The sequence below is a fragment of the Thalassophryne amazonica genome, chromosome 7 (genome assembly GCF_902500255.1).
Source record: "Thalassophryne amazonica chromosome 7, fThaAma1.1, whole genome shotgun sequence".
NCBI classification, from domain to species: domain Eukaryota; kingdom Metazoa; phylum Chordata; class Actinopteri; order Batrachoidiformes; family Batrachoididae; genus Thalassophryne; species Thalassophryne amazonica.
This window is the reverse complement of record NC_047109.1, coordinates 20,967,341-20,995,022: the sequence shown is the minus strand read 5'-3', so window position 1 is coordinate 20,995,022 and position 27,682 is coordinate 20,967,341. Positions and strand designations below refer to the sequence as shown.

Sequence of the window (27,682 nt, the reverse complement as noted above, 5' to 3'; positions counted from 1 at the left end):
AGAAATTCTTTGGTTATGCAAACCGATTGTTTCAGCAGCTGTCCGAGTGGCTGGTCTCAGATGATCTTGGAGGTGAACATGCTGGATGTGGAGGTCCTGGGCTGGTGTGGTTACACGTGGTCTGCGGTTGTGAGGCTGGTTGGATGTACTGCCAAATTCTCTGAAACGCCTTTGGAGACGGCTTATGGTAGAGAAATGAACAGTCAATACACGAGCAACAGCTCTGGTTGACATTCCTGCTGTCAGCATGCCAACTGCACGCTCCCTCAAATCTTGCGACATCTGTGGCATTGTGCTGTGTGATAAAACTGCACCTTTCAGAGTGGACTTTTATTGTGGACAGTCTAAGGCACACCTGTGCACTAATCATGGTGTCTAATCAGCATCTTGATATGGCACAGCTGTGAGGTGGGATGGATTATCTCAGCAAAGGAGAAGTGCTCACTATCACAGATTTAGACTGGTTTGTGAACAATATTTGAGGGAAATGGTGATATTGTGGATGTGGAAAAAGTTTTAGATCTTTGAGTTCATCTCATACAAAATGAGAGCAAAACCAAAAGTGTTGCGTTTATATTTTTGTTGAGTATATATACCTCATTATGATCCGCTGACTTTTTATTTTTACATGTACGAACTATGTTAATAATGTCCCTTTCATCTACTGGGCTGAGAAACATTGTGTGCGGATTTCTGGCAATTAACTGCTGATTTTCCCATGGGCTGTGTGGAATTTCAGCTGCACACCCCCTGTTCCCAAAAATGGCAAAATAAAATAAATAACAACAAATTAAACAATAATAAGAAGAAGAAGGCGCTGATGTCCACTGCAGATGTGGCCAGGCTGGCAGCAGCAGCTCGGCCACTTCCAGAAGTGACTGTTCCTCTTTGATCATCTCCCCTATTGTGACGTGCTCATGGATGTGGCCCAGCTTCCCACCACCCACCCCTCTCACAGTTCTCTCATCAATATCTCATGTTAGGAGTCACAACGAGTACATTCAGAGGGTCACACAACACCAGCAACAGCTCTGGGAGCATACTGGGAAGAGCCTTGCTGTCTTGGCAACTTTGAGAAATTCAAAATCTAGGCTGGCGATGTCATGTAAGTGAAGCGAGGGAAGAGCGCTACCCAGCAAACATTGTACAAAATCAAGTAATTTCCCTTCCAATTGCCATTTGTCCGCTGTTGCAGCCCAGTGAGATAGGACCCTTAACTATTTGAACTCTGCTTTTAATGGTAACTTTTATTACATCTTCAGACTTTAAATACACCATACGTTTGTTGTGCTACACACTGTAGCCAAAATAAGTTAAACAATATTTCATTAAATTATTATTACATTTTTTTGTCAAATTTAATTAGTTACCTCGAAAGGGGTATCACCTGCCATAAAATAATGTTAAGATTGATATTAATCAGTCTATAATCTGGAAGTCATATGTTCTCAATACAATTGATTAAACGATCTGTCTTCAACTGGATACAAGACAAAACAACTCATGTAATATTTATACATTTATTTGCATATTTACAGGTGACAAACACCTGACTGAGATTTTGAGAATATGGATAATGATTCATGGTTTAATTACTGAGGTGATGAGATGAGGCTGGAAAGCGAGGGAAAAGGAAAGAATGAGGCACTAAATATAGGAATTGTAAGAATCTAGTGGAGTTTTTTTTTTTTTCAGTTCACAAAATTATTGATGATTAAGAAAATTAAACAAAGCCACTTTGCATCATTGACAGCAAAGACCATCAACACACTTGAAGTTTTCGACTTATCTGGGCCATTCGGCGAGATGAAATGGAGCGGTCCGATACGATTTCCTTGCTTGATCTCCTTTAACGACGTGTTTCAAGTTAACCCGGCAGATCTCCCAGTTGACTACAGGTGCTTTTTGCTTTCCCAGCAGGACGGAATGTGGGAATTCAACAGCTCTATTAAAATTTGATTCACCAAGCCCACCCAGGATGAAGACTTCAGTGTTTGCTGTCAGACGAATACTTGGTTGGATTCTCCAACTTGTGAAAAATCAATTTAAAGTCTTTGTAAAAATTTAAAAAAAAGGTTTAAGACTTGGCAAAAAACATTGCAGAGGAGAAATTTTGCTTAAAGCTTTTGGCATTGAGTAACAAAGAATCTTGACGCTCGCAAATTTGCTCTTAATTCGAAAAACTCAGCTAGTCTCAGCTTGTCTTCAATGCTCAGATGACTTTTCTCATGCTTTTAAAGGTATTTGGAAAAACTAGTTCATCAACAGGAAAAATGCTGGAATCAAACAAAGAGACTAAGGGCTAAGAAAGAAGATGTAGGGTCAAAAGAGAGTTAAGGGAGTAAAGAGTACCAGCATAAGAGTATTAAGAGAGTGTGTTTCTTTGTTTCAGGGTTCTTTTAAAGAGGATTCACACATGGTCATAAGCTCTGTCAACTTGGAATCAGATTGCTTTAACCAGAAAGTGTTTGTGAAAAAATGCAGCTGAATAAATTAAAATAAAAGGATGTTATTATACCTTCTTTCTTTGACTAACATACACCTGAATGAAAATTCTGTTTTTTCTATCATGGGATGGAGCAGAAAGTGTTAAAATATTGTGTACAGAATTAAACATTTGACATTCATTAATAATAAACAGATAACATTTAACATGCAGTAACAGATTATGTAAAGGAATATAATCATGACATGAAAAGCAAAATGTCCAGAATTAAATTGGAATATAATTCTTGGGGTAAATAATTCTTTTATGTAACTGCTCACTCTTTTAGTATTGTTTTTGTGTATAGTTCCCACCGCAGTCATTCAGGGGGCACTGTGGTTCCATCCCGATACTGATTGTTATAATTCTGGTTTGTGTCTTGACTACAGATTGATAGGCAGTAAGGCCACTTTTGTTTATTCAGATACTATCAGCAGAAGGTGCCCTGTTATGGGTTTGGAAATTCTCTGAACTGGACAGGTTTCATTAAATGTCAAATAAATTCCATTTTAATTGGAGCTGACTGGAACCAAAGTGCAATTTGGAACAAAAGTCTTTTGATCCATTGGAACTGTTCATTGAAGTCTTCCTGGGGTGTCATAAATGCAGCCAGGAAATGTTTGGGCACTTTATGAAAAAGATAGGGGAAGACTTGGTGTCTGGTGTCAAGCCAAGTGATAACACAGTCAGTGTAAGCCATTCCAGCCTAAGCGCCCCTTCACACATAGTGTGAAGTTTGGTCGAAGTGTGCACTGTCAGGATCTGCCCCAGCAGATCCTGTCTGGGTTGTTCCCTTATTTGGGTCTAGGCTTCCGCTGAGGATTTTACTTTAACTTTTCATATTATTATATGTTGTCATTTAAGTCTTGGTTTGGTTCTGTTAGTTTCTTTACTTTGAGTAATGCTTTTGTGACCGGTTTAATTCTCTGTTTATCATTTATTTGTGGTTTAGGCAGTCATTGCATTATCTGTATTTTGTAGTCCCTGGTTTTGTTTTTGTTCATCATTTATTTCCTATTCTGTCAATAGGTTGTTTTGTCATGTTTATTGTATTCACTTTCCTGTATCAAGACCTCTCTAGTTTTAGTTATTATCATTAGTTTTCTGGTTTTGCACTCTTTGACTCACCACCTTAGTTCTTAATTTTGCCCCTTTGTTTTGTTTGCGTTTATTATGGTTTGTCAAGCATGTCACGTTTTGCACCGTGGGGTTTTCTGTCACTTAATTATCTTTCCCCAGTTCACTTTGCTTTTGTCTTACTGCACTCTCTTGCATTTACCTTTATCTTCCCCGGTCACGCCCCCTTCCAGCACCTTCTGCACACCTGTTCCTCATTTCACACCTTGATTCTTCCACTAGTATTTAAGCCCTCACAGTCCCTCGCCACATTGTTGTATTTTTGCACTTTCCAGCCTCATGCCATAGTCCTGTTTTGCCTTGTTGTATTTCTGACCTTGCTTGTGTTATCGCTCTACACCTCATCTTATCCCTGAACTCTGCTTGTTTTTTGACTTTGCCTCTGCCTGAACCCTGTGAACTCCTGACGCCGTGTATTTGGAACTTTGCTTGTTTTTTTGGGCTCTGCCTCAGCTTGCTACCTGCCTGTACTTCCACTATGTTGACTGATACCCTGTATACCGAACTTATTGCCTGCTTACCAGATAACGCCCTTTTTCTTAATCATACACCTGTCTGTGAGTCTGCATATGCCTCCTACAACCTGCAGGACCAAGCCACCATGAATCATGACACGCACGAAGTGCACATCACGCAGGAATCATGTGCAACCCATGTAAATTCGTCCCTGCCTCCAACGCCTGTTGTTACAACTATTTGCACACACCAGCAGCTGACAGACAGAGTGTGCGCTGTGCAAACCCATCGCACCCTCTTGCAGCAGGTGTCGGACAAATTCCAGATGCATGAACATCTAACACCGCTCGCATGACACTTAGAAAATGTGTGGCCAGTCGCATCTGATTGCTGTACTTACAGCAATCAGATCATAAATAAAAACATACATTATATCGCCGTGGCGACAAGCTGCGGCGAGCAAGCATACGCACGGAGCAGACAATGACAGCCTGCCAGGTTGAAAAGGCCCGTCAGATCAGAACACGCAGCAGGCGATCTGACTGGCATGTCACCCATGTGACCTCTGTTCCACATGACGTGGTCTCTGTGCTGTGGTGCGCCATCCACAAGACATGCGTGTCAGGCAGAACACGCTTGCACGATGACTGGATGTATCGGACCAGTAGCTGTGGACATCAAAGCACACTGCTTCTCATTCATGTCATTTCAAGACTGTATGTCTGTGACCATGAGTCATCTATAGAGGAACAGAGGGATCATATTTGTACTGCTCTCTTGATAAATACTGTGTTTTTATATGATGTGTGATTTAAAATTTTTTTTTTTTTGTAACACTTTCATGTCCTTCCAGATATGAGGCAGATTCCCGCAGCTTTCAAAGGACAGCTCCGTAGCTCAGTGGTAATGTTTCTCACTGGCACTCTTTTGGAAGGTGCAGGTTCGAGTCTCGTGGGTGGTATGTTTTTTTCTTTTGTTTGTTTGTTTTTTTTATTCCACATAAGCGGTGCGATGTGGTCCCACAGGTACCGGCTGTTTTTTTTTTTGTTTTTTTTCTTCACATAAGCAGTGCATTGTGGTGCACCTCGCACTGTTTCTGCTCGAAACACACTGTCGCATGCATGACCTCTCGCATCGGGATCGTGCACGCCTGCCCGTTGGTGCAATGTTTTGTGGTGCGTAAATTCGAACTGTTTCGCCGTATTCATCCAAACATCGTCCAGACTTCGCACTATGTGTGAAGGGGCCCTTAGGAATGTATGGGAAGGCCAGTTCTTTGTTAAGGCTGAGTGAGTGCAGGACGGCACTCTTTTCCCCTGAGGAATCACTGCGGTACTCTGCAACATATTGAGTGAGAGGTGGAGGTGGCATTCCCACCGCTGTTGTTACTGGGTGTACCCACACTTGACTGTCTTTGTTCTTGCCAGCAGTACCAGATCCAACAGTCGGGGACGGTGATCACCTGGGAATTCGGGACTTGGCGGCTCCAGTATTCACCAGGTTCTGTGGCGGCGGAAATCGTGTGGTTCCGGCTCTTCTCAGGACAGACGTCTTCTATCCTCGAGCCTGCCCACACGTCACCTTTGTGGATTGACTGTAATTATATTCTGAGATTGTCTGTATATTCGTTGTGCACATTTCACAACATTAAATTGTTACTTTTTGGCTCTTCTATTGGCCGTTCATTTGCGCCCCCTGTTGTGGGTCCGTGTCACTACACTTTCACAACAGGAGTGGGTGGTATAAAGGACAGACAATACACAAAACATAAATATGTCCAGCAGCAGTGATTCTGTTGATAATGTTATTGCCTCTCATCAAATGTAAACCACAAGGCTTCCTGGGAAAACCTTGCAGCTGACTGCTCCAGCTGGAGAAGCACACTTCACAGGCAGCTGCTGACTGCACAGTAAAATCACCAGTATTAAATTAACACTGCCAATGTTAGTTTTACACTAGTGAATTTACTGTGTGGTGAAGACAATTTGTCAGCGGTGGCAGCAGAGAAGCGTGCTTGCAGAAGGGAAACGGCAGCCCACAGACAAGAGTCAGAGTACAGGTGTGACCTATGTGATCGTGACCGTCACTCTCGCATCAGCCTCTACAGCCAAAAGAGGCACTGCTCAAGATGTGCAGTCAGTTAATTATTGGATGGATATTTTCACCCATGATCAGCCATGACTGACGGAGGCCTAGTACTTTGTGGCTACAGGCTAGAGATAGTGAGAGAGGACTTTGTGATTTTTAGCTCCTGGATTATATGCAATGACTTTGTTGTGCAGTTGATGTTTACCTGGAATACACCCTCCTCTGATGGTTGGAGAGAGTCCCATTCCGGTGAATCCAGAAACTGAAGGGGATAGATGTAATGCAGAAACTCTTCATTAACAGTCACACGAATTCTGTGTGGAAATTGATGAAAAGTTGACATTAACTGGCGTGCTGCCCAATGAGGACCACTGGAAGATAAATTACACAAAAACACAGGGCAATCACAGTTCATATATCTACCAGTTCATCTGTTTTTAATCGACTTGTGCAGATGAGGGTGGTGGTTTCCCAAGATAAGGTGGAGGTGACATTTAGAAACTAAGTACTAGTACACCAATTAAGTAGACACTGCCAAACACTAATAAACATTTTTAACCACTTTTAATACAGCCAAAAACTACACTGGGTGCAGGGGGATGTGATGTGCATTGGTTTTGAAAATATTACATTGCACTGTGTGCACATGCACACGCAAGGTGTTGTTCGGACATAATTCACCAAGTCAGTAGCCCACTCTACGTTAAATTGTTCACAAGTAAATGCCAGCCACTTACAATTACACTGTGTTTCCTGCCGTACACATATTGATGAACCAAACCTGCATATGTTAAATCTGTTCACGTGTAAATGTCTGCCACTCAAGGTTAAGGTGCCCTGATACTTGCAGATACTTGCACTTGCATGCACTCTGCCGTGCACGAGAGTAAATTTGTCTCAAACTCTTTGTAAACTGTGCGTGGCTTTGTGCACGCATGCAAAGAAAATTTTGAAATGTTCAAAATCTCTATCATGCATTAATTATGTGAACCTCAAGTAAACGTTGCGCAAACAATTTAAAATCACTGAGTGTGAATGCGAGTGATTGCGTCAGCACACCGCATCACTGCGCATTTTGTCTGAACGATTATAATGAGATGTTAAATCTATCATAAATATACTTTATAGCTGCACACAAGAAGGTAAGAACATGCAACTGTTTTACCAAGTTATTAAAATATAAATATTACAAATAATTAAATTTTTAGATGGTTCAAAATGCATTCTCCACCTTATTAAGTGCACATAAGAGAGACAAAAAGAAAAAAGGCAGCTGGAACAGTCCTGTGTGATTCCGGAAGCAATTAGAGGCATTTTCAACAGCCAGCTTGGAGAGAAAATGATTAATCTGCAACAAAATAATTATTTTATATACGCAGCATCTAGCGCACAATGCGGGGCATCCAGTGGAACAAAGCACAGCGTCCAGCTGGGAACACAGCAGGTGGGATCATCATGACGAAGTGCGTGCAAGTGCGCGCATCAAAGTCTTGCAAGTGTCAGGGCACCTTTACACTGTGCTCCTTGTCTGACATTTTAATGAGCCAAGATGCACATCTGTTCCATTGACTGTTTCCAAAGATGTCTTGATCATGTGTATGCAAACTTTGATCACTCACTGCATTGTGCCAAGCACAGACAATCGTCTGCACCTGCTGTTTATGCAATCAGCAGACCTGGCCCTTTGTGTTTTGATTGCCAAGCCTCCTGCAGTGTAGGAAACCAGTCTGAGCCTGATACAGTTGTATGCAAAAGTTTGAGCACCCCTAATAAGGAAAATCATGAAAATTAATAAATCACTGGTTGTCTGGATCAGAAATTTCAGTTAAATATATCATATAGCAGACAAACAGTGATATATGAGAAGTGAAATGAAGTTTATAGGATTTACAGAAAGTGTGCAACAATTTTTTAAACAAAATTAGGTAGGTGCATAAACTTGGGCACCCTTATCATTTTATTGATTTGAATACATTTAGCACTAATTATTGGAAGCTCATTAACCCTTGATCTCCTTACACAGGTGAATCCAATCATGAGAAAGGCTATTTAAGGTGGCCATTTGCAAATGTTTCCCCTCTTTGCATGTCTTCTAATGACTGGCAACATGGGAGCCTCTAAACAACTCTCAAATCAATGTACTCAAATCAATAAAATGATAAGGGTGCCCAAATGTATGCACCTACCTAATTTTGTTTAAAGAATTGTTGCACACTTTATGTAAATCCTATAAACTTCATTTCACTTCTAAAATATCACTGTGTTCGTCTGCTGTATGATATATTTAACTGAAATTTCTGATCCAGACAACCAATGATTTATAAAGGAAAATCATGAAAATTATCAGGGGTGCCCAAACTTTTGCATACAACTGTATAGGTTTGTGTGCCTGGAAAGTTTTGAGTTTTACTTTTGTGTGAATAAAGGACATGCCATGCATGTTAAACTGTAGAAATCATCTCTCCTCACTTCATCCAACTCAGTTTCTACACTGGTGACCCTGACATCTACTTTTCAGTGTTTTTGAAGAGCATTCCGACACAACCATAACAGCGAATGCACTGTCGCTGAAACTCCCAGAGCTGTGGGAGTTGTCCGCTGCAGACTGGCAATTTCGAGGCGCAGTTTGCACCACCACGGATGATATGAGGTACTAGTACATTGTGTCGGCCCTCAGTAGCTTCTCGTCAACAAGACTGGTCACTCATCTACAGAATCCCCAATGGAGCATATAAATGTGTGACCCTCAAGGCTCAGCTCCTAAAACTTTCAAACTGTCTGATGCTGATTGGGCCTGCAGGCTCTTTTCCCTGCATGGGCTGAGGGACAGCAAACCCTCCGAGCTCATGGAGAGAATGCTATAGCTCCTGGGGGAACACAGGCCAGATTTCCTCTTCACCCACCTATTCCTGCAGCAGCTCACTCCCTAGGTGCGTGCAGCTCTGGCCAACGCCACCATCACAGACTGCCATTCACTGGTGGAGGAGCCTGTAAATTCTTCCTGGACAGCCAACACCATGGCATGACTGCAGCAGCACTCATGCCTGCCCACACGGCTGTGGCAGCCCCAGTCCACACACTGGCACCGGAGGAAGCAGCACTCATGGTGACACCACCCATCCTTCCCCAGCAGCGTTCTCTTGAAAAGCTTATAAAGTGAAACCCTGAGCCAGAATCCAGATCTGGATCACCTCCAAAAATTCAGTGGAGTCTTGCATGCCCTAATATCGAACTGGGGATGTGATATTGTTGAGAATCCATGAAGAGGTTTTGACGTAAGCCTTAAATGCCAGTAAAATGAAACCCTGAGCCAGAATCTGGATACGAATCTAAATCACCTCCAAATTCAGTGGAGACTTCCATGGCCTAATATCAATCTGTGGTGCAAATATGTTGAGAATCCGTGAAGTAGTTTTGATGTAATCCTTCAAAGCTTATTTAGAGTGAAATCTTGATCCAGAATCTGGATCCGGATCACCTCCAAAATTCAGTGGAGTCTGGTGCAAATTTGGTGAGAATCAGTGAAGTAGCTTTGACGTAATACATCAAAGCCTATACAAAGTGGTATCTTGATCCAGAATCCGCATCTGCTTCACCCTTAAATTTAATGGAGTCTTCCATGGCCTAATATCAATCTGTGGTGAAAATTTCATCAAAATGCAGAAGTTTTAACGTAATCCTGCTAACAGACAGACAAATAAATAAACGCCAATTAATTTATTACATCCTTGAGCAGCCGGTCTGCTCTGTGTCAGCCTGATCCCATCAGATCTCAGAAGCTAAGAAGAGCAGGATCTGGTTAGTACCTGGATGGGAGACCTCTTTGGAACACCAGCGGCTGTGTGTGTTTCTCCGGGTAAAACTGGAGTTGCATCAGGAAGGGCATCCAGCGTAAAACCTGTGCCGGCCCCGAACAAAACCGGGAGCAGCCGAATGAACAACAACAATTTATTACATCCTTGGTGTACGTAATAATAATAATACTAGTATGTGTATAATAACAAATTTACCAATTTATAAGTATATTATGAAGGTAAATTAACATTTAAAAAAAATTATATAATTAACATGAAAAAAAGGGGATGAGTTCCTCTTCTAAAAATGGTTGAGGTCTAAGTTTTTAAAAACATTGTGGACTCACACACAATTCCAACTCATGATACAAGCTTTACTTAATTTATTGCCACCCTAGAAAATGCACTAGTACATACACACACACACACATATATATATATATATATATATATATATGTGTGTGTGTGTGTGTGTGTGTGTGAGACCGGAAGACCTTTGTGGGTGGGAAGGTAGTGAGATCGAACACCCGGACTGCTCGAACTAAAGAACAGAACTCTACTATTAATGATTTGCCAATCCTCTTCTTGGAGTTCTCATTATAGTCTGATCATATTCTCATTCATCATGGAGGGAAAATGTGCTGTTGGATTGACCCTGAAAGACGAGTGTCATTGAAAGACAATGTCAAAGGAAGTTGGCTTTCTAAAATTTGTGTTGTGAAAGTGTAGTGACACGGACCCACAACAGGGGGCGTAAATGAATGGACAATGAAAGAGTCGAATATGAACACTTTACTGTTGTGAATGAGCACAACCACAACACAGACGAATGTGAAATTTTGCAAACAGTCAATCACAAGGGTGACGTGTGGGGAGGCTCGAGGATAGAAGACATCTGTCCTGAGATGAACCAGAACCACACGATTTCCTCCGCCACCGAACCCGGAGAATACTGGAGCCGCCAAGTCCCGAGTCCCCAGGTGGCCACCGTCTTCGAAGGTTGGATCTGGTACTGCTGGCAAGGAGCAGAGACAATAAGATATGGGTGTGTGCACAACCAGTAACAACAACGATGGAGAGTCCACCTCCACCTCTAACACACACTCGTGCAGCTCCTGTCTCAACACTTATCTGGTGGGGTAGTAAAGCGAAGCTGTCGCCGGTCACGCCAATCTCCAGATAAACACTCCGCAGGAAAACAGCTGCAAAAACGAGTTCACTAAACAAAGTCAATATGACACAGATCAAGGCTGAGAACGTTACCTTAACGGGTCGACGATATCTCGGCAATGAGGTGGAGATGACGTCCGGGTTTTATGGAGTGAGATGATGAAGTATGGATGGGTGACAGCTGTCAGGAGATAATGAGTGACAGCTGTCACCCCCGGCTGTGTCCGTGGCGGCAGCGCCCTCTCGTGCCTGAAGCCCGCACTTCAGGCAGGACGCCCACTGATGGGCCAGCAGTACCTCCTCTTCTGGCGGCCCACACAACAGGACCCCCCCCCTCAACGGGCGCCTCCTGGCGCCTGACCAGGTTTATCGGGGTGTCGGCGGTAGAAATCGGCCAGGAGGGCTGGATCCAGGATGAAGCTCCTCTTCACCCAGGAGCGTTCTTCGGGTCCATACCCCTCCCAGTCCACCAGATATTGGAACCCCCGGCCCATTCGATGGATGTCCAGGAGCCGGCGCACTGTCCAGGCCGGCTCCCCATCAGTGATCCGGGCAGGAGGCGGTGCCGGACCGGGAGCACAGAGGGGTGAGGCGTGGTGTGGTTTGATCCTGGAGACGTGGAATACCGGGTGGATCCGCAGTGAAGCTGGGAGTTGGAGCTTCACTGCGGCAGGGCTGAGGACCTTGAGGATTCTGAAGGGTCCGATGAACCTGTCCATCAGTTTCGGGGATTCCACCTGCAGCGGGATGTCCTTCGTCGACAGCCACACTTCCTGCCCGGGCTGGTATGCAGGGGCCGGGGACCGCCGGCGGTCTGCATGGGTCTTGGCCCTCGTCCGGGCCTTCAACAAGGCAGAACGGGCGGTGCACCACACCCGACGGCACCTCTGAAGGTGGGCCCGGACTGAGGGCACACCGACCTCTCCCTCCACCACGGGAAATAATGGGGGCTGGTACCCCAAACACACCTCAAATGGGGAGAGGCCGGTGGCAGAAGACACCTGGCTGTTATGTGCATACTCGATCCAGGCCAGGTGGTTGCTCCAGGCCGTCGGTTGCGCGGATGTCACACAGCGGAGGGTCTGTTCCAACTCCTGGTTGGCCCGTTCTGCCTGTCCGTTCGTCTGTGGGTGGTACCCGGACGAGAGGCTCACGGTGGCCCCCAGTTCCCTGCAGAAACTCCTCCAGACTTGAGAGGAAAACTGGGGACCACGATCCGAGACAACGTCAATAGGTATCCCATGCAGACGGACGACGTGGTGGACCAGGAGGTCCGCTGTCTCCTGGGCCATAGGGAGCTTCGGGAGGGCCACGAAGTGGGCCGCCTTGGAGAAGCGGTCCACTATTGTGAGGATGGTGGTGTTGCCCTGGGACGGTGGGAGGCCCGTGACAAAATCCAGGCCGATGTGGGACCAGGGGCGATGAGGCACAGGAAGCGGTTGGAGCAGTCCTTGGGACCTCCTGTGGTCAGCCTTGCCCCTGGCGCAGGTGGTGCAGGCCTGGATGTACTCCCGGACGTCGGCCTCCATAGACGCCCACCAGAAGCGCTGCCAGATAACTGCCACGGTCCTTCGCACCCCCGGATGACAGGAGAGCTTGGAACCGTGACAGAAGTCTAGGACCGCAGCCCTGGCCTCTGATGGGACATATAGTCTGTCCTTCGGTCCAGTTCCCGGGTCCGGGCTCCGTGCCAGGGCCTCCCGGACGGTCTTCTCCACGTCCCAGGTGAGGGTGGCCACGATAGTGGACTCTGGAAGGATGGGCTCCGGTGGATCCGACAGCGCAGTTTTGACTTCGTCTTCGTGTACCCGGGACAAGGCATCCAATCTCTGGTTCTTGGTCCTGGGGCGATAGGTGATCCGGAAGTCAAAACGCCCGAAGAACAGTGACCAGCGGGCTTGCCTGGGGTTCAGCCGCTTGGCGGTCCTGATATACTCCATGTTCCGATGATCAGTGAAAACCGTGAACGGCACAGACGCTCCCTCCAACAGGTGTCTCCACTCCTCAAGAGCCTCTTTCACCGCAAGGAGTTCTCGATTGCCGACATCATAGTTCCGTTCAGCCGGGGTCAACCTGCGAGAAAAGTAGGCACACGGGTGAAGAACCTTATCGGTCTCTCCGCTCTGGGATAGCACGGCTCCTATCCCTGAGTCAGAGGCGTCCACTTCAACCACAAACTGGCGGCTAGGGTCGGGCTGCACCAAAACTGGCGCAGTAGAGAACCGTCGTTTCAACTCCTTGAACGCGGCTTCGCACCGATCCGACCAGGTGAAGGGGACTTTTGGAGAGGTCAGGGCTGTCAGGGGCTAACTACCTGACTGTAGCCCTTAATGAACCTCCTATAGAAATTTGCGAAGCCGAGGAACTATTGCAGCTTCCTACGGCTTGTTGGTTGGGGCCAATCTCTCACCGCTGCAACCTTGGCCGGATCAGGGGCGACGGAGTTAGAGGAGATGATAAACCCCAGGAAGGACAAAGAAGTGCGGTGAAACTCGCACTTCTCGCCCTTCACAAACAACCGGTTCTCCAACAACCACTGCAGGACCTGACGTACATGCTGGACATGACTCTCAGGATCCGGAGAAAAGATGAGTATATCGTCCAGATATACGAAGACGAATCGGTGCAGGAAGTCCCGCAAGACGTCGTTAACCAAGGCTTGGAATGTCGCGGGGGCGTTGGTGAGGCCGAACAGCATGACCAGGTACTCAAAGTGCCCTAAGGGGGTGTTAAATGCCGTCTTCCACTCGTCTCCCTTCCGGATCCGAACCAGGTGATACGCGTTCCTAAGATCCAGCTTAGTAAAGATTTTGGCTCCATGCAGGGGGGTGAACACGGAATCTAACAACGGCAACGGGTATCGGTTGCGAACCGTAATTTCATTCAGCCCCCTGTAATCAATGCATGGACGGAGTCCGCCATCTTTCTTGCCCACAAAAAAGAAACCTGCACCCATCGGGGAGGTGGAATTCCGGATCAGCCCGGCAGCTAATGAGTCCCGGATCCGGATATAGGTCTCCATTGATTCGCGCTCAGGTCGTGAGAGGTTGTACAGCCAGCTGGATGGGAACTCAACGCCTGGAATCAAATCAATGGCACAATCGTATGGACGGTGGGGGGGAAGGGTGAGTGCCAGATCCTTGGTGAAGACGTCAGCAAGATCGTGGTACTCAACCGGCACCGCCGTCAGATTGGGAGGGACTTTGACCTCCTCCTTAGCATGTAAACCGGGAGGAACCGAGGATCCTAAACACACCCGATGGCAGGTTTCGCTCCACTGAACCACCACCCCAGATGGCCAATCAATCCGGGGACTGTGTTTCAACATCCACGGGAAGCCCAAAATCACGCGGGAGGTAGAAGGAGTCACAAAAAACTTGATCTCCTCCCGATGATTTCCAGACACCACCAGAGTTACTGGTTGTGTCTTGTGTGTGATTAAAGGGAGAAGGGTGCCATCTAGTGCCCGCACCTGCAATGGCGAAGGGAACGCCACCAGAGGGAGCCCTACCTCCCTTGCCCATCTGCTGTCCAGCAGATTCCCTTCTGACCCCGTGTCCACCAGTGCTGGGGCTTGAAGGGTTAAATCCCCACTTAGGATTGTAACTGGGAGTCGTGTGGAAATATGTGTATGCCCCACGTGAATGTCTTGGCCCAGCCTTAGCCCAGTTTCTAGGGGCGGGCGTTGGTGTTTAACCGCTTGGGGCAGTGTCTCTGCATGTGCTCATTTGAGCCGCAGATAAAGCACTCTCCGCGGGCCAGCCTCCGCTGTCTGATAGGTGGTCTAAATGTGGCCCTGCTCGTGTCCATAGCTTCGTCAGCAGGGGGAGCTGTAGCCACACGGAGCGTTGAGGCTGTGGAGCGTGGGGAGGGCGGAACCTTTTCGAACCCGGAAGGGAGAGGGACGGCGCATGCCCGGCCACGTCCTTCGTCTCGCTCCCGACGGCGTTCCTCCAACCGATTGTCTAACCGTATAACGAGATCGATAAGCCCATCTAAATCCCGCGGTTCTTCCTTAGCTACCAGGTGCTCCTTCAGGACCGACGACAGTCCGTTTATGAAGGCGGCGCGGAGCGCAACATTATTCCAGCCGGACCTCGCAGCCGTGATGCGGAAGTCGACTGCATATTCGGCTGTGCTCCGGCGCCCCTGTCGCATTGACAGCAGCACTGTTGAAGCAGTCTCTCCTCTGTTAGGGTGATCAAACACTGTTCTGAACTCCCTCACAAACCCAGTATAAGTGGTAAGGAGCCGTTGGTTTTGCTCCCAAAGCGCTGTAGCCCAAGTGCGTGCCTCACCACGAAGCAAGTTAATTACATAAGCCACCCTGCTGCCGTCAGACGCGTACATTACGGGCCGTTGTGCAAAGACGAGCGAACACTGCATCAGAAAGTCCGCGCACGTCTCCACACAACCCCCGTACAGCTCTGGGGGACTTATGTATGCTTCAGGGGATGGTGGGGGGGGTTCGTTGAACGACCAGTGGAACGTTTATATCTGGCACTGGGTCGGCAGGAGGAGGAGCCGCAGCAGCGCCCTGATCGCGCGCTTCCACCTGTGCGGTGAGAGCCTCCATCCTGCGATTAAGGATGACGTTTTGCTCGGTCATCAAATCCAGCCGAGCGGTAAAGGCGGTGAGGATTTGCTGCAACTCACCGAGCACGCCTCCTGCAGAAGCCCGTGCACCCTGCTCTTCCATTGACTGTCCAACAGATGGGTGACGCCCCTCGGAATCCATGACGCTGGCCGAGATATCCTGTTGTGAAAGTGTAGTGACACGGACCCACAACAGGGGGCGTAAATGAACGGACAATGAAAGAGTCAAATATGAACACTTTACTGTTGTGAATGAGCACAACCACAACACAGAGGAATGTGAAATTTTGCAAACAGTCAATCACAAGGGTGACGTGTGGGCAGGCTCGAGGATAGAAGACGTCTGTCCTGAGATGAACCGGAACCACACGATTTCCTCCACCACCGAACCCGGAGAATACTGGAGCCGCCAAGTCCTGAGTCCCCAGGTGGCCACCGTCTTCGAAGGTCGGATCTGGTACTGCTGGCAAGGAGCAGAGACAGTAAGATATGGGTGTGTGCACACCCAGTAACAACAACGATGGAGAGTCCACCTCCACCTCTAACACACACTCGTGCAGCTCCTGTCTCAACACTTATCTGGTGGGGTAGTAAAGCGAAGCTGTCTCCGGTCACGCCAATCTCCAGATAAACACTCCTCAGGAAAACAGCTGCAACGAGTTCACTAAACAAAGTCAATATGACACAGATCAAGGCTGAGAACGTTACCTTAACGGGTCGACGATATCTCGGCAATGAGGTGGAGATGACGTCCGGGTTTTATGGAGTGAGATGATGAAGTATGGATGGGTGACAGCTGTCAGGAGATAATGAGTGACAGCTGTCACCCCCGGCTGTGTCCGTGGCGGCAGCGCCCTCTCGTGCCTGAAGCTCGCACTTCAGGCAGGGCGCCCACTGGTGGTGGGCCAGCAGTACCTCCTCTTCTGGCGGCCCACACAACACTTTGTTGATGTCAGTGAGGATGATAAGGAACTATTACAGTGGCGAAGTGGGCGTTCTCTGGAAAGTTCAGACACCATCTGTCTCCACCACAAGAAAATGTATTTATCACATTATGAGATTAGACTTTTTTGCTGTGATCGAAGGAAAATCCACAAGAACAGATTTACAAGTAAGTGTTCCTTTCTTAGGGCCCCTTCACACATAGTACGAATAAGTAGAAATGAGGGCGAATCACGGCAGAACAGCTCGTATGAGCGAACCACGAACACATCGAGCATGTGTAACCACATCGCGCAGCTGCTGTGAAAAAAAAAGTCCCACGGGATTCGAACCTGCAATTTCCAAAAGCTCTGATTGCCAGCCAGAAAGTTTACCACTGCGATACCATCGCTGGCCCATAAAAGGTGCGAAAAAATGTCTGAAATCAACAATGAGATGGATGTATTTAAAAAAATAAAACCACACACCATAAAAAACACTGCATTGTATTGAATCCCTCTTATCAAGCGGACAATACAAGTATGAACTGTCTGTTCCTCTGTAGATGACCCATGGTCACAGATGTACAGTCATGAAATGACATGAATGAGAAGCAGTTCGCTTGTCTCATCATGTCCACATCTGCTGAACTCGGAGTGTCCACTGCGTCATGTGAAACAGAGCTCGTGGGTGACGTGACATTCAGCTCGCCCCCTGCGTGTTATGATCTGACGGTCTGTATCACCTGGGGCAGCCTGTCAATGTGCACGCTGTGCAGCCCGTCACAAAAGCGATATATGTTTTTTATGTATTTCCACGTGAGGACAGCAAGCACACACACGTGCATGTCTGTCAAAACAGGGTACGTGTTCTGCAGCTGCGACGTCCAGGCCCAGAGATGTCAACAGCTGCTGCCATTGCCAGCCAGCCACGCCCCCTGTCCGTTCAGTGCACAGGTGGCACTCTGTGATCAGATAAGAGGCACCTCGCCTGCAGGGGGGCGCATGAATCACATGCATGCCATGTGTTGGGGGGGTGGTTGCCCGGGGAGCGAATGCAAAACACACGCGCATGTGTTGTGGGGGGAGCAGACACTCTGGCATGCCAACGTGTACTTGGCAACTTCACAGCCATGGGGGCACTTAGACAAATTTCACTGCTAGCTCGAAAGTGATCGTCTGCTGACTGTTTTCATGCTAACAGTGCGAATGGCCACACATTTTCTAAGTGTCAAGCGAGCGGTGTTAGATGTTCATGTGTATCACCTGGAATTTGGCTGACACCTGCCACGAGAGGAATCGACTGAACTCTCATTTGATGACATCATTACAATACAACCTACAAAATTTTGTTTTGTTTTTTTTCAAGGGTGTGACAAAACGTGTAAATCATTATTGTAGACTCTCGTAAGTTCACATATAGCAGTCCTATCAACATACCTTTCAGCATAAGAAGGATTAAAGTTAAGGTCACAGAAAGGTCAAACACTAAATTCAACAAATCAACTTTCCTGGTCGCATTCATAAAATTTTGACTACAAATTTGGTAAGAATGTAGTGACTGGACTTGCCCATAAGCCATTATCTGGGATAAGTGACCTACCTTGACCTTCTGGGTTTACCTTGAGGTCAAAGATGACCTACAACTAGGTCAAATTTCAGATTTGAGTAAAACATTTCATGTAATAAAATTCTTGATGACAGCGTCCAGATTATATCAAAAGTTTTAAGTTATGATGTCATTTGTTACATCATCACAAAAAACCTGCAAAAATTTTAAGGGTGTGACAAAGCATGTAAATTATCCTTGCAGACTCTTGTAAAATCACATGTAGAAGTCCTACTGAGATACCTTTCAGCACACAAAAGGATGATTGTCAAAGTCAAAGGTCAAGGTCACAGGAAGGTCAAATACTAAAATCACCAAATAAAAACCCCTTTGCTGATCCCAACGAGTGCTTTTTTGCCTCCAAATTTGGCATGAATATAGTATATTCCCTTGCCCGTCAGTCCCTCTTCATGGCAGTCATTCCTTGTGGTCGTCTCTTTTGTTCCTCCTTTGGCAAGATACTGGTCACTCTCAGGGTGACAGTTTCATTTTTATATGTTTTAATTGGGTCCCTCAGTCATATACCACAGGTTATGATATTAGGATATGTGAATATGGCCCGACAGCCAAATGACATCCATATGATAATATGCAAGTGGCCTCTGTGTGTTGGTGTATCTGGAGCATCAACTGAAATCCAGAAAGAGCTGATTTTCAGCTTTTGGATACTTATGTATTTTTTCATGAGGATTCAAGTCATGGAAACAACAAGGTGACTGAACCAATATTTTTTGGAAACAAGCCTGTTTATGTTGCACTTCAACAATAAGAGCTTGTATTTCAAAATAAAGGTTGCTGCAGACCTGACAGAATTCATCTGTCTGTCCATCTTCTAACATCCCAGACAGCAGATGTCTGGGATGTTAGAAGATCACATCCCAGTTTTGGGATGTGATCCCAAACCCAGAATTAACATATTCATACTCTGGACAAAACAGCAGAATTGTGTCTCAGCAGTGTCTCACACAGGCCAAAAAAAAAAAAAGGGGGGGGGGGGTGATCTAATGTGAATACTGTCACAGTGCAAATATAAATGGTAAATGGACTGCATTTATATAGCGCTTTTCCATCTGCATCAGACGCTCAAAGCGCTTTACAAATAATGCCTCACATTCACCCCGATGTCAGGCTGCTGCCATGCAAGGCACCCACTACACACCGGGAGCAACTGGGGGATTAAGGTCCTTGCCCAAGGGCCCTTAGTGATATTCTGGTCAGGCTGGGATGTGAACCTAGGATCCTCTGGTCTTGAGCCCAACACTTAACCACTAGACCATCACCTCCCCATAATATAAAACTTTGGTTATTGGTAATTTCTTTACATGTAATATTATACTGGTTAAGCACCTTCAGATAAGCCTACTGATGACAAAAATTAATTTTAGAAAAATGGAATACAACTGGAAACAGATTCAACTTTCAATAAAGACTTCATAAAAGCCAATAAAAAATTTTTATGTCAGTACTTAAAAAATGTAGCATAACTGTAAACAGATTTTAACCAAAAGTCATGTAATTTCTCCCAGCTCTTTATGTAATTTACTGCCCCTTACAAAGAGCCAAATTGTTATATTGGTCATTTTGAATTTATTGAAGGTCACATTGACAACAGGCGTGGGTCTTCAGAGACAGCGTCCATCTTGTGAAAAGACCACGAACGTAGATGTACAACACTTTTATACAATGTGGGCGTCACAGAGGGTGTGGTTTAGTTTACGTTACTGGCTCTTACAGATACGGGGAGCCATCCCTGTATCTGAAACTTGCACATGAATGATGGAAGTGAAACTTAACTCTTATGTTTAAACTTTAGGTCTCAGAAACTTCCAATCAAGTAACAAAGGCAAATACATGATCACTAACAGTGGTCATTTTAATGGCTTCTACTACATCAGAAAAGACTATCCAGGTTATACGAGGGTGTTTAGCCGGTATGGAGTGCCGGAACTGTTGGTAAATGACAATGGGCCTCAGTTTACATCAGCGGAATTTACACACTTTTTGGCAGCTAACGGCATTAAACATGCTCATTCAGCTCCTTTTCATCCGGTGACAAATGGCCTTGCTGAACGTTTTGTACAGACTTTTAAGCAAGTTTTTGGAAGCCGTCAGTAACTGGTGTGTCCTCTGTGTGTTTTTGGAAGCCGTCAGTAACTGGTGTGTCCTCTGTGTGTTTTTGGAAGCCGTCAGTAACTGGTGTGTCCTCTGTGTGTTTTTGGAAGCCGTCAGTAACTGGTGTGTCCTCTGTGTGTTTTTGGAAGCCGTCAGTAACTGGTGTGTCCTCATGTGTGTTTTTGGAAGCCGTCAGTAACTGGTGTGTCCTCTGTGTGTTTTTGGAAGCCGTCAGTAACTGGTGTGTCCTCATGTGTGTTTTTGGAAGCCGTCAGTAACTGGTGTGTCCTCTGTGTGTTTTTGGAAGCCGTCAGTAACTGGTGTGTCCTCGTGTGTTTTTGGAAGCCGTCAGTAACTGGTGTGTCCTCGTGTGTTTTTGGAAGCCGTCAATAACTGGTGTGTCCTCTGTGTGTTTTTGGAAGCCGTCAGTAACTGGTGTGTCCTCGTGTGTTTTTGGAAGCCGTCAGTAACTGGTGTGTCTTCATGTGTGTTTTTGGAAGCCGTCAGTAACTGGTGTGTCCTCATGTGTGTTTTTGGAAGCCGTCAGTAACTGGTGTGTCCTCATGTGTGTTTTTGGAAGCCGTCAGTAACTGGTGTGTCCCCGTGTGTTTTTGGAAGCCGCCAGTAACTGGTGTGTCCTCGTGTGTTTTTGGAAGCCGTCAGTAACTGGTGTGTCCTCATGTGTGTTTTTGGAAGCCGTCAGTAACTGGTGTGTCCTCTGTGTGTTTTTGGAAGCCGTCAGTAACTGGTGTGTCCTCTGTGTGTTTTTGGAAGCCGTCAGTAACTGGTGTGTCCTCTGTGTGTTTTTGAAAGCCGTCAGTAACTGGTGTGTCCTCTGTGTGTTTTTGGAAGCCGTCAGTAACTGGTGTGTCCTCTGTGTGTCCTCTGTGTGTTTTTGGAAGCCGTCAGTAACTGGTGTGTCCTCTGTGTGTTTTTGGAAGCCGTCAGTAACTGGTGTGTCCTCTGTGTGTTTTTGGAAGCCGTCAGTAACTGGTGTGTCCTCTGTGTGTTTTTGGAAGCCGTCAGTAACTGGTGTGTCCTCTGTGTGTTTTTGGATGCCGTCAGTAACTGGTGTGTCCTCTGTGTGTTTTTGGAAGCCGTCAGTAACTGGTGTGTCCTCTGTGTGTTTTTGGAAGCCGTCAGTAACTGGTGTGTCCTCTGTGTGTTTTTGGAAGCCGTCAGTAACTGGTGTGTCCTCATGTGTGTTTTTGGAAGCCGTCAGTAACTGGTGTGTCCTCTGTGTGTTTTTGGAAGCCGTCAGTAACTGGTGTGTCCTCTGTGTGTTTTTGGAAGCCGTCAGTAACTGGTGTGTCCTCTGTGTGTTTTTGGAAGCCGTCAGTAACTGGTGTGTCCTCTGTGTGTTTTTGGAAGCCGTCAGTAACTGGTGTGTCCTCTGTGTGTTTTTGGAAGCCGTCAGTAACTGGTGTGTCCTCATGTGTGTTTTTGGAAGCCGTCAGTAACTGGTGTGTCCTCTGTGTGTTTTTGGAAGCCGTCAGTAACTGGTGTGTCCTCTGTGTGTTTTTGGAAGCCGTCAGTAACTGGTGTGTCCTCTGTGTGTTTTTGGAAGCCGTCAGTAACTGGTGTGTCCTCATGTGTGTTTTTGGAAGCCGTCAGTAACTGGTGTGTCCTCTGTGTGTTTTTGGAAGCCGTCAGTAACTGGTGTGTCCTCATGTGTGTTTTTGGAAGCCGTCAGTAACTGGTGTGTCCTCTGTGTGTTTTTGGAAGCCGTCAGTAACTGGTGTGTCCTCTGTGTGTTTTTGGAAGCCGTCAGTAACTGGTGTGTCCTCGTGTGTTTTTGGAAGCCGTCAATAACTGGTGTGTCCTCTGTGTGTTTTTGGAAGCCGTCAGTAACTGGTGTGTCCTCGTGTGTTTTTGGAAGCCGTCAGTAACTGGTGTGTCTTCATGTGTGTTTTTGGAAGCCGTCAGTAACTGGTGTGTCCTCATGTGTGTTTTTGGAAGCCGTCAGTAACTGGTGTGTCCTCATGTGTGTTTTTGGAAGCCGTCAGTAACTGGTGTGTCCCCGTGTGTTTTTGGAAGCCGCCAGTAACTGGTGTGTCCTCGTGTGTTTTTGGAAGCCGTCAGTAACTGGTGTGTCCTCATGTGTGTTTTTGGAAGCCGTCAGTAACTGGTGTGTCCTCTGTGTGTTTTTGGAAGCCGTCAGTAACTGGTGTGTCCTCTGTGTGTTTTTGGAAGCCGTCAGTAACTGGTGTGTCCTCTGTGTGTCCTCTGTGTGTTTTTGGAAGCCGTCAGTAACTGGTGTGTCCTCTGTGTGTTTTTGGAAGCCGTCAGTAACTGGTGTGTCCTCTGTGTGTTTTTGGAAGCCGTCAGTAACTGGTGTGTCCTCTGTGTGTTTTTGGAAGCCGTCAGTAACTGGTGTGTCCTCTGTGTGTTTTTGGAAGCCGTCAGTAACTGGTGTGTCCTCTGTGTGTTTTTGGAAGCCGTCAGTAACTGGTGTGTCCTCTGTGTGTTTTTGGAAGCCGTCAGTAACTGGTGTGTCCTCTGTGTGTTTTTGGAAGCCGTCAGTAACTGGTGTGTCCTCATGTGTGTTTTTGGAAGCCGTCAGTAACTGGTGTGTCCTCTGTGTGTTTTTGGAAGCCGTCAGTAACTGGTGTGTCCTCATGTGTGTTTTTGGAAGCCGTCAGTAACTGGTGTGTCCTCTGTGTGTTTTTGGAAGCCGTCAGTAACTGGTGTGTCCTCGTGTGTTTTTGGAAGCCGTCAGTAACTGGTGTGTCCTCGTGTGTTTTTGGAAGCCGTCAATAACTGGTGTGTCCTCTGTGTGTTTATGGAAGCCGTCAGTAACTGGTGTGTCCTCATGTGTGTTTTTGGAAGCCGTCAGTAACTGGTGTGTCCTCATGTGTGTTTTTGGAAGCCGTCAGTAACTGGTGTGTCCTCTGTGTGTTTTTGGAAGCCGTCAGTAACTGGTGTGTCCTCGTGTGTTTTTGGAAGCCGTCAGTAACTGGTGTGTCCTCGTGTGTTTTTGGAAGCCGTCAATAACTGGTGTGTCCTCTGTGTGTTTTTGGAAGCCGTCAGTAACTGGTGTGTCCTCTGTGTGTTTTTGAAAGCCGTCAGTAACTGGTGTGTCCTCTGTGTGTTTTTGAAAGCCGTCAGTAACTGGTGTGTCCTCTGTGTGTCCTCTGTGTGTTTTTGGAAGCCGTCAGTAACTGGTGTGTCCTCTGTGTGTTTTTGGAAGCCGTCAGTAACTGGTGTGTCCTCTGTGTGTTTTTGGATGCCGTCAGTAACTGGTGTGTCCTCTGTGTGTTTTTGGAAGCCGTCAGTAACTGGTGTGTCCTCTGTGTGTTTTTGGAAGCCGTCAGTAACTGGTGTGTCCTCTGTGTGTTTTTGGAAGCCGTCAGTAACTGGTGTGTCCTCTGTGTGTTTTTGGAAGCCGTCAGTAACTGGTGTGTCCTCTGTGTGTTTTTGGAAGCCGTCAGTAACTTTTGTGTCCTCTCTGTGTTTTTGGAAGCCGTCAGTAACTGGTGTGTCCTCTGTGTGTTTTTGGAAGCCGTCAGTAACTGGTGTGTCCTCATGTGTGTTTTTGGAAGCCGTCAGTAACTGGTGTGTCCTCATGTGTGTTTTTGGAAGCCGTCAGTAACTGGTGTGTCCTCGTGTGTTTTTGGAAGCCGTCAATAACTGGTGTGTCCTCATGTGTGTTTTTGGAAGCCGTCAGTAACTGGTGTGTCCTCTGTGTGTTTTTGGAAGCCGTCAGTAACTGGTGTGTCCTGTGTGTGTTTTTGGAAGCCGTCAGTAACTGGTGTGTCCTCTGTGTGTTTTTGGAAGCTGTCAGTAGTTGATGTGTTGTGTCACCTGCCAGACAGAAGCACACACAGCTTATCGATGCCTGTTTTTCCCTCCACTGCGAAGCACTGGCTTTCCTCCAGGGTGTGGATCTCTCTGTCACAGCAAGACACTATCTGTGCAAAGTGGGTCAGAGACACTCCAAGCTTTTTGAACATGCAGTTATAAAGTTCTTCAAAGTCTGCATCAAAAGAGACGCTCCTCAGTTGATAGGCGACAAACAGCAGCTGTGTTAAACAGACCACAAACAGCGCCAAACTCCACAGGAAAGTGTCCGGGGTGCACAAGTCTGACCATGCCCAAATACAGGAGCAGAAGAAGCCCAGAGACAGGCAGGAGAAAAGGTAGAGCAGACCATAGAATCCACTGCCCCCCATCAAACCCAGAAAGACCAATATGTTGGCCAGGTGGAAGACGGAACCCTGGGAGCCGTCTATCCATTGCACGCACAACGGGTGAGCTACTGACGGCTCCGTCGTCAAGTTCATGGCTTCAAAGTCTGGAGGCTCCATTTCCACGGAAACAAATCCCAAACTTGAAGTGATCACACACTGTGTTCAGAATGTGTCAATCCAGAGGAAGTCAGGAGACAGAGAGAGAGAAAGAGAGAGAGAGAGAGAGAGAGAGAGAGAGAGAGAGAGAGGTGGAGGGGAAAGAGAGAAGGAGAGAGACAGAGAGGGAGGAGAGAAAGAGAGAGAGAGGAGAAAAATAGAGAGGGGAATTAGAAAGAGGGTGGGAGAAAGTGACAGAAAGAGCAAAAATTATATAAAAAAAATTGAATCAAAAGAATTCCAGTGCAAAAAGATAAGTGTAAAATAATTCATTTTAATATTTAATGTAATCTAATAATAATAATATAATACACTCGACTGTCAGAATCTTCAGATTATTCTGCTACACACAAAGTAAAATACTTTCATTATTGGTGACTGTGACAAAGTCAGCAAGATCTGCCAACTCATTGTAACTGGCAGACATTATTGTGTTCAATTAACGCGTCCTTTTGTGTCTGAAGCGTTGGTTACGTCAGTTGTGTCAGACACTTTACGGATGTTGAACGCGGCAAGGGGGGCGGAGATACTATGTCACACTCTGGCTTTTTCTAAAGCCCGAAAAAGCTGAGCAATCGCCATCTTTAAAAACGAACAGGAGGACAAGTCTCCCATCACCCTACTGGGGGAAGCTTTTTTCAGCGACTTTTTGAAGTGACGCCGAGCTGAGGGAGGACTGATGTTGGCGTGATCGATTGAACCGCGACAGCGTGCAGAGCCGCACGGAGGAGCCGGTGTCTCTGACCGAATGCCCCCCCCCCCCTAAAAATTGGTCCGTCTTGCGTCATTTCGTACCACAGCAGCACATCTGAGACTGACTCTACACCCAATGCAATCAAAGGGAATAATGTGATTATTAACCATCAAATGACAACATAAAACCCTTTAAATCATTCTAAAGTCAGCTTTAAGCAAAAACGAGGGCATTTAAACAGAAGACGAGGCACTAATCGTGAACCGCGGCTGATGCGCTGAAATGACGTAGGTGCAGCAGCACATCAGCTGTGGCACTGTGATCGGCCCTCCATTTTATATTATGAATTATTATCATCACTTACTGAGGCATTGCTGGGTTGGTAGCATAGATTTACATTTACGCTACCTGGCTATACCCTCCCGCAGCTGCCCACAGTGGGCGGGTATCTGGATACCCACCCGCTGTGCATAAACTGATGACATCATAGCGCGCAGCCCAAGAATTGTCTGCAGAGAAAAAGATGAAAAGGCGAGAAGTGTGTTGGTCCCAATATGGATATTCCGGATGCTTTTCTCATGGAAAGTACGACAATGAACAGCAGCCAAAGCAGCCAGCTTGATGAGGCTGCACTGCTGAATTTGGAGAAGAGCGCACGCCACGACACCCCAAAAGTTAAAGTGAGCCAACTTTTTATGTACACATTACACAACATGTAAGGCGTACATAAAAAGTATCTCAGTAAGTGATAATAATGCAAATAACATGCATTTGTCGTGCGGTATGGATTTTCTGAGTCCCTCCATCCATGCCGTCGCCCGCAATGACAGATATTTGCCCGAGTTAGACGAGGCGCCAGCGTGTACCGGCAGTCGTCTACCTGCTCTGCAATTTCTGTTGGTTATTGCTGTATTGTTATTTATTCTGTGTGAAAGCATCACTGGATTGGTAGTATATGATCACCAGGCACTCATTGATCTCAAACTTTCTCACGAGCTGGTTCTAAGTAGCAGTTTTGGGGACCAAACATCCAGACTCCCTCCTTCCTTAAGCTCTGTACCTGCTTACCTGCTGCGCTCACCTGTCTTCACGCGGAGGAAGTGACCCAGAAAGCGTGGGAAACGCGGAGGTGTCCTTGTGAAAATTAAGGCTCACTGGAGGTCCAACCGTGGAATTGTCCCTCTCTTCGGTACTCTTGGATTCCCAGTATCTAGAAGAACGTATGGATTACGATGGATCCAGCCCATGTTCCCTGCACGTTTGGACACCGGCCTGTGACATCTGCCGCTTGCAGCACCTCGGCTCACATGCCTGGCGAAGCGCAGCGGGGTGGATTTTGGCGCCCTCCGGCCGCTGTGCCGCTGCTCCTCACGGGTCTGTGAAAGTGTGTCTTTACGCCTTGACCTGTTGAATGCTAGATCACTAGCTAACAAAACATTTTTATTGAAAGACTTCTTTACATCGTGCAAACAGGATATAATGCTGCTCACAGAGACCTGGCTCCAAGTCGGTGAGTCTTCACCTTTCTCCGAGCTTTTACCCCCTGCATGCCTTCACTTTAATATGCCTCGGATGACTAGCAGAGGCGGTGGGCTCGCTACTGTATATAAAGAAAGCTACACCTGTCGGCAGGTACCGGCAGATCTGTTTTCCAGCTTTAAACTGCAGACTTGTGTGATAAGCTCTGATATTCCAGTCCTGTGCGCACTGGTGTATCGCCCTCCAAAGCCAAATAAGGACTTCATTCAGGACTTTACTGACTTTGTGGCCAGCTTATCATTGAATTACGATCACTTTCTGATTGTTGGGGATTTTAATGTCCATGTCTGTTGCGAATCCAAGCCGATGGTTAAAGACTTCTTGGATTTGATTGACTCTTTTAATTTGACTCAGTCTGTGTCAAGCTGTACGCACGAGAAGGGGCATATTTTGGACATTGTGCTCTCTTTCGGTCTTAATCCTAATGTAATTGAGATTTGTGAAACCTACTTCTCTGATCACTTTGCTGTTTTATTCTCTTTAACGTTGTCTCGGAGCGTGGTCAGTCCGTGCACCATGGCGCGCCGGGTGCACACATTCAATACTGAGTCAGCCGCCCTGTTTTCTGATGCTTTTCATGAAACGTATAGAAACAACTCAAATAACGCAACTCCTGATGAACTCCTTTCTTATTTTAATGGTGCGTGCACAAAGGCTTTGGACTCTGTGGCTCCTTTATGGCTGAAGCGCTTAAAGCCCATGGCACAGCCTTGGTTAAACAAGCGGACTCGTGAAC

General features: G+C 46.6%; 1 protein-coding gene across 1 annotated transcript in view; it reads right to left on the bottom strand.

Moving 5' to 3' along the window:
* The window catches only part of popdc3 (popeye domain containing 3), a 30,963-nt gene extending 6,235 nt beyond the window's left edge, over positions 1-24,728 (bottom strand). The window contains exons 1-2 of the mRNA XM_034173516.1: positions 24,172-24,728; positions 6,372-6,480 (exon numbers count right to left, since the gene is read on the bottom strand). Of these exons, the coding sequence (XP_034029407.1) occupies positions 6,372-6,480; positions 24,172-24,674 (612 nt within the window). The 5' untranslated portion in view covers positions 24,675-24,728. The remainder of the gene's footprint in view (positions 1-6,371; positions 6,481-24,171) is intronic.
* Positions 24,729-27,682: the final 2,954 nt, after the last annotated feature.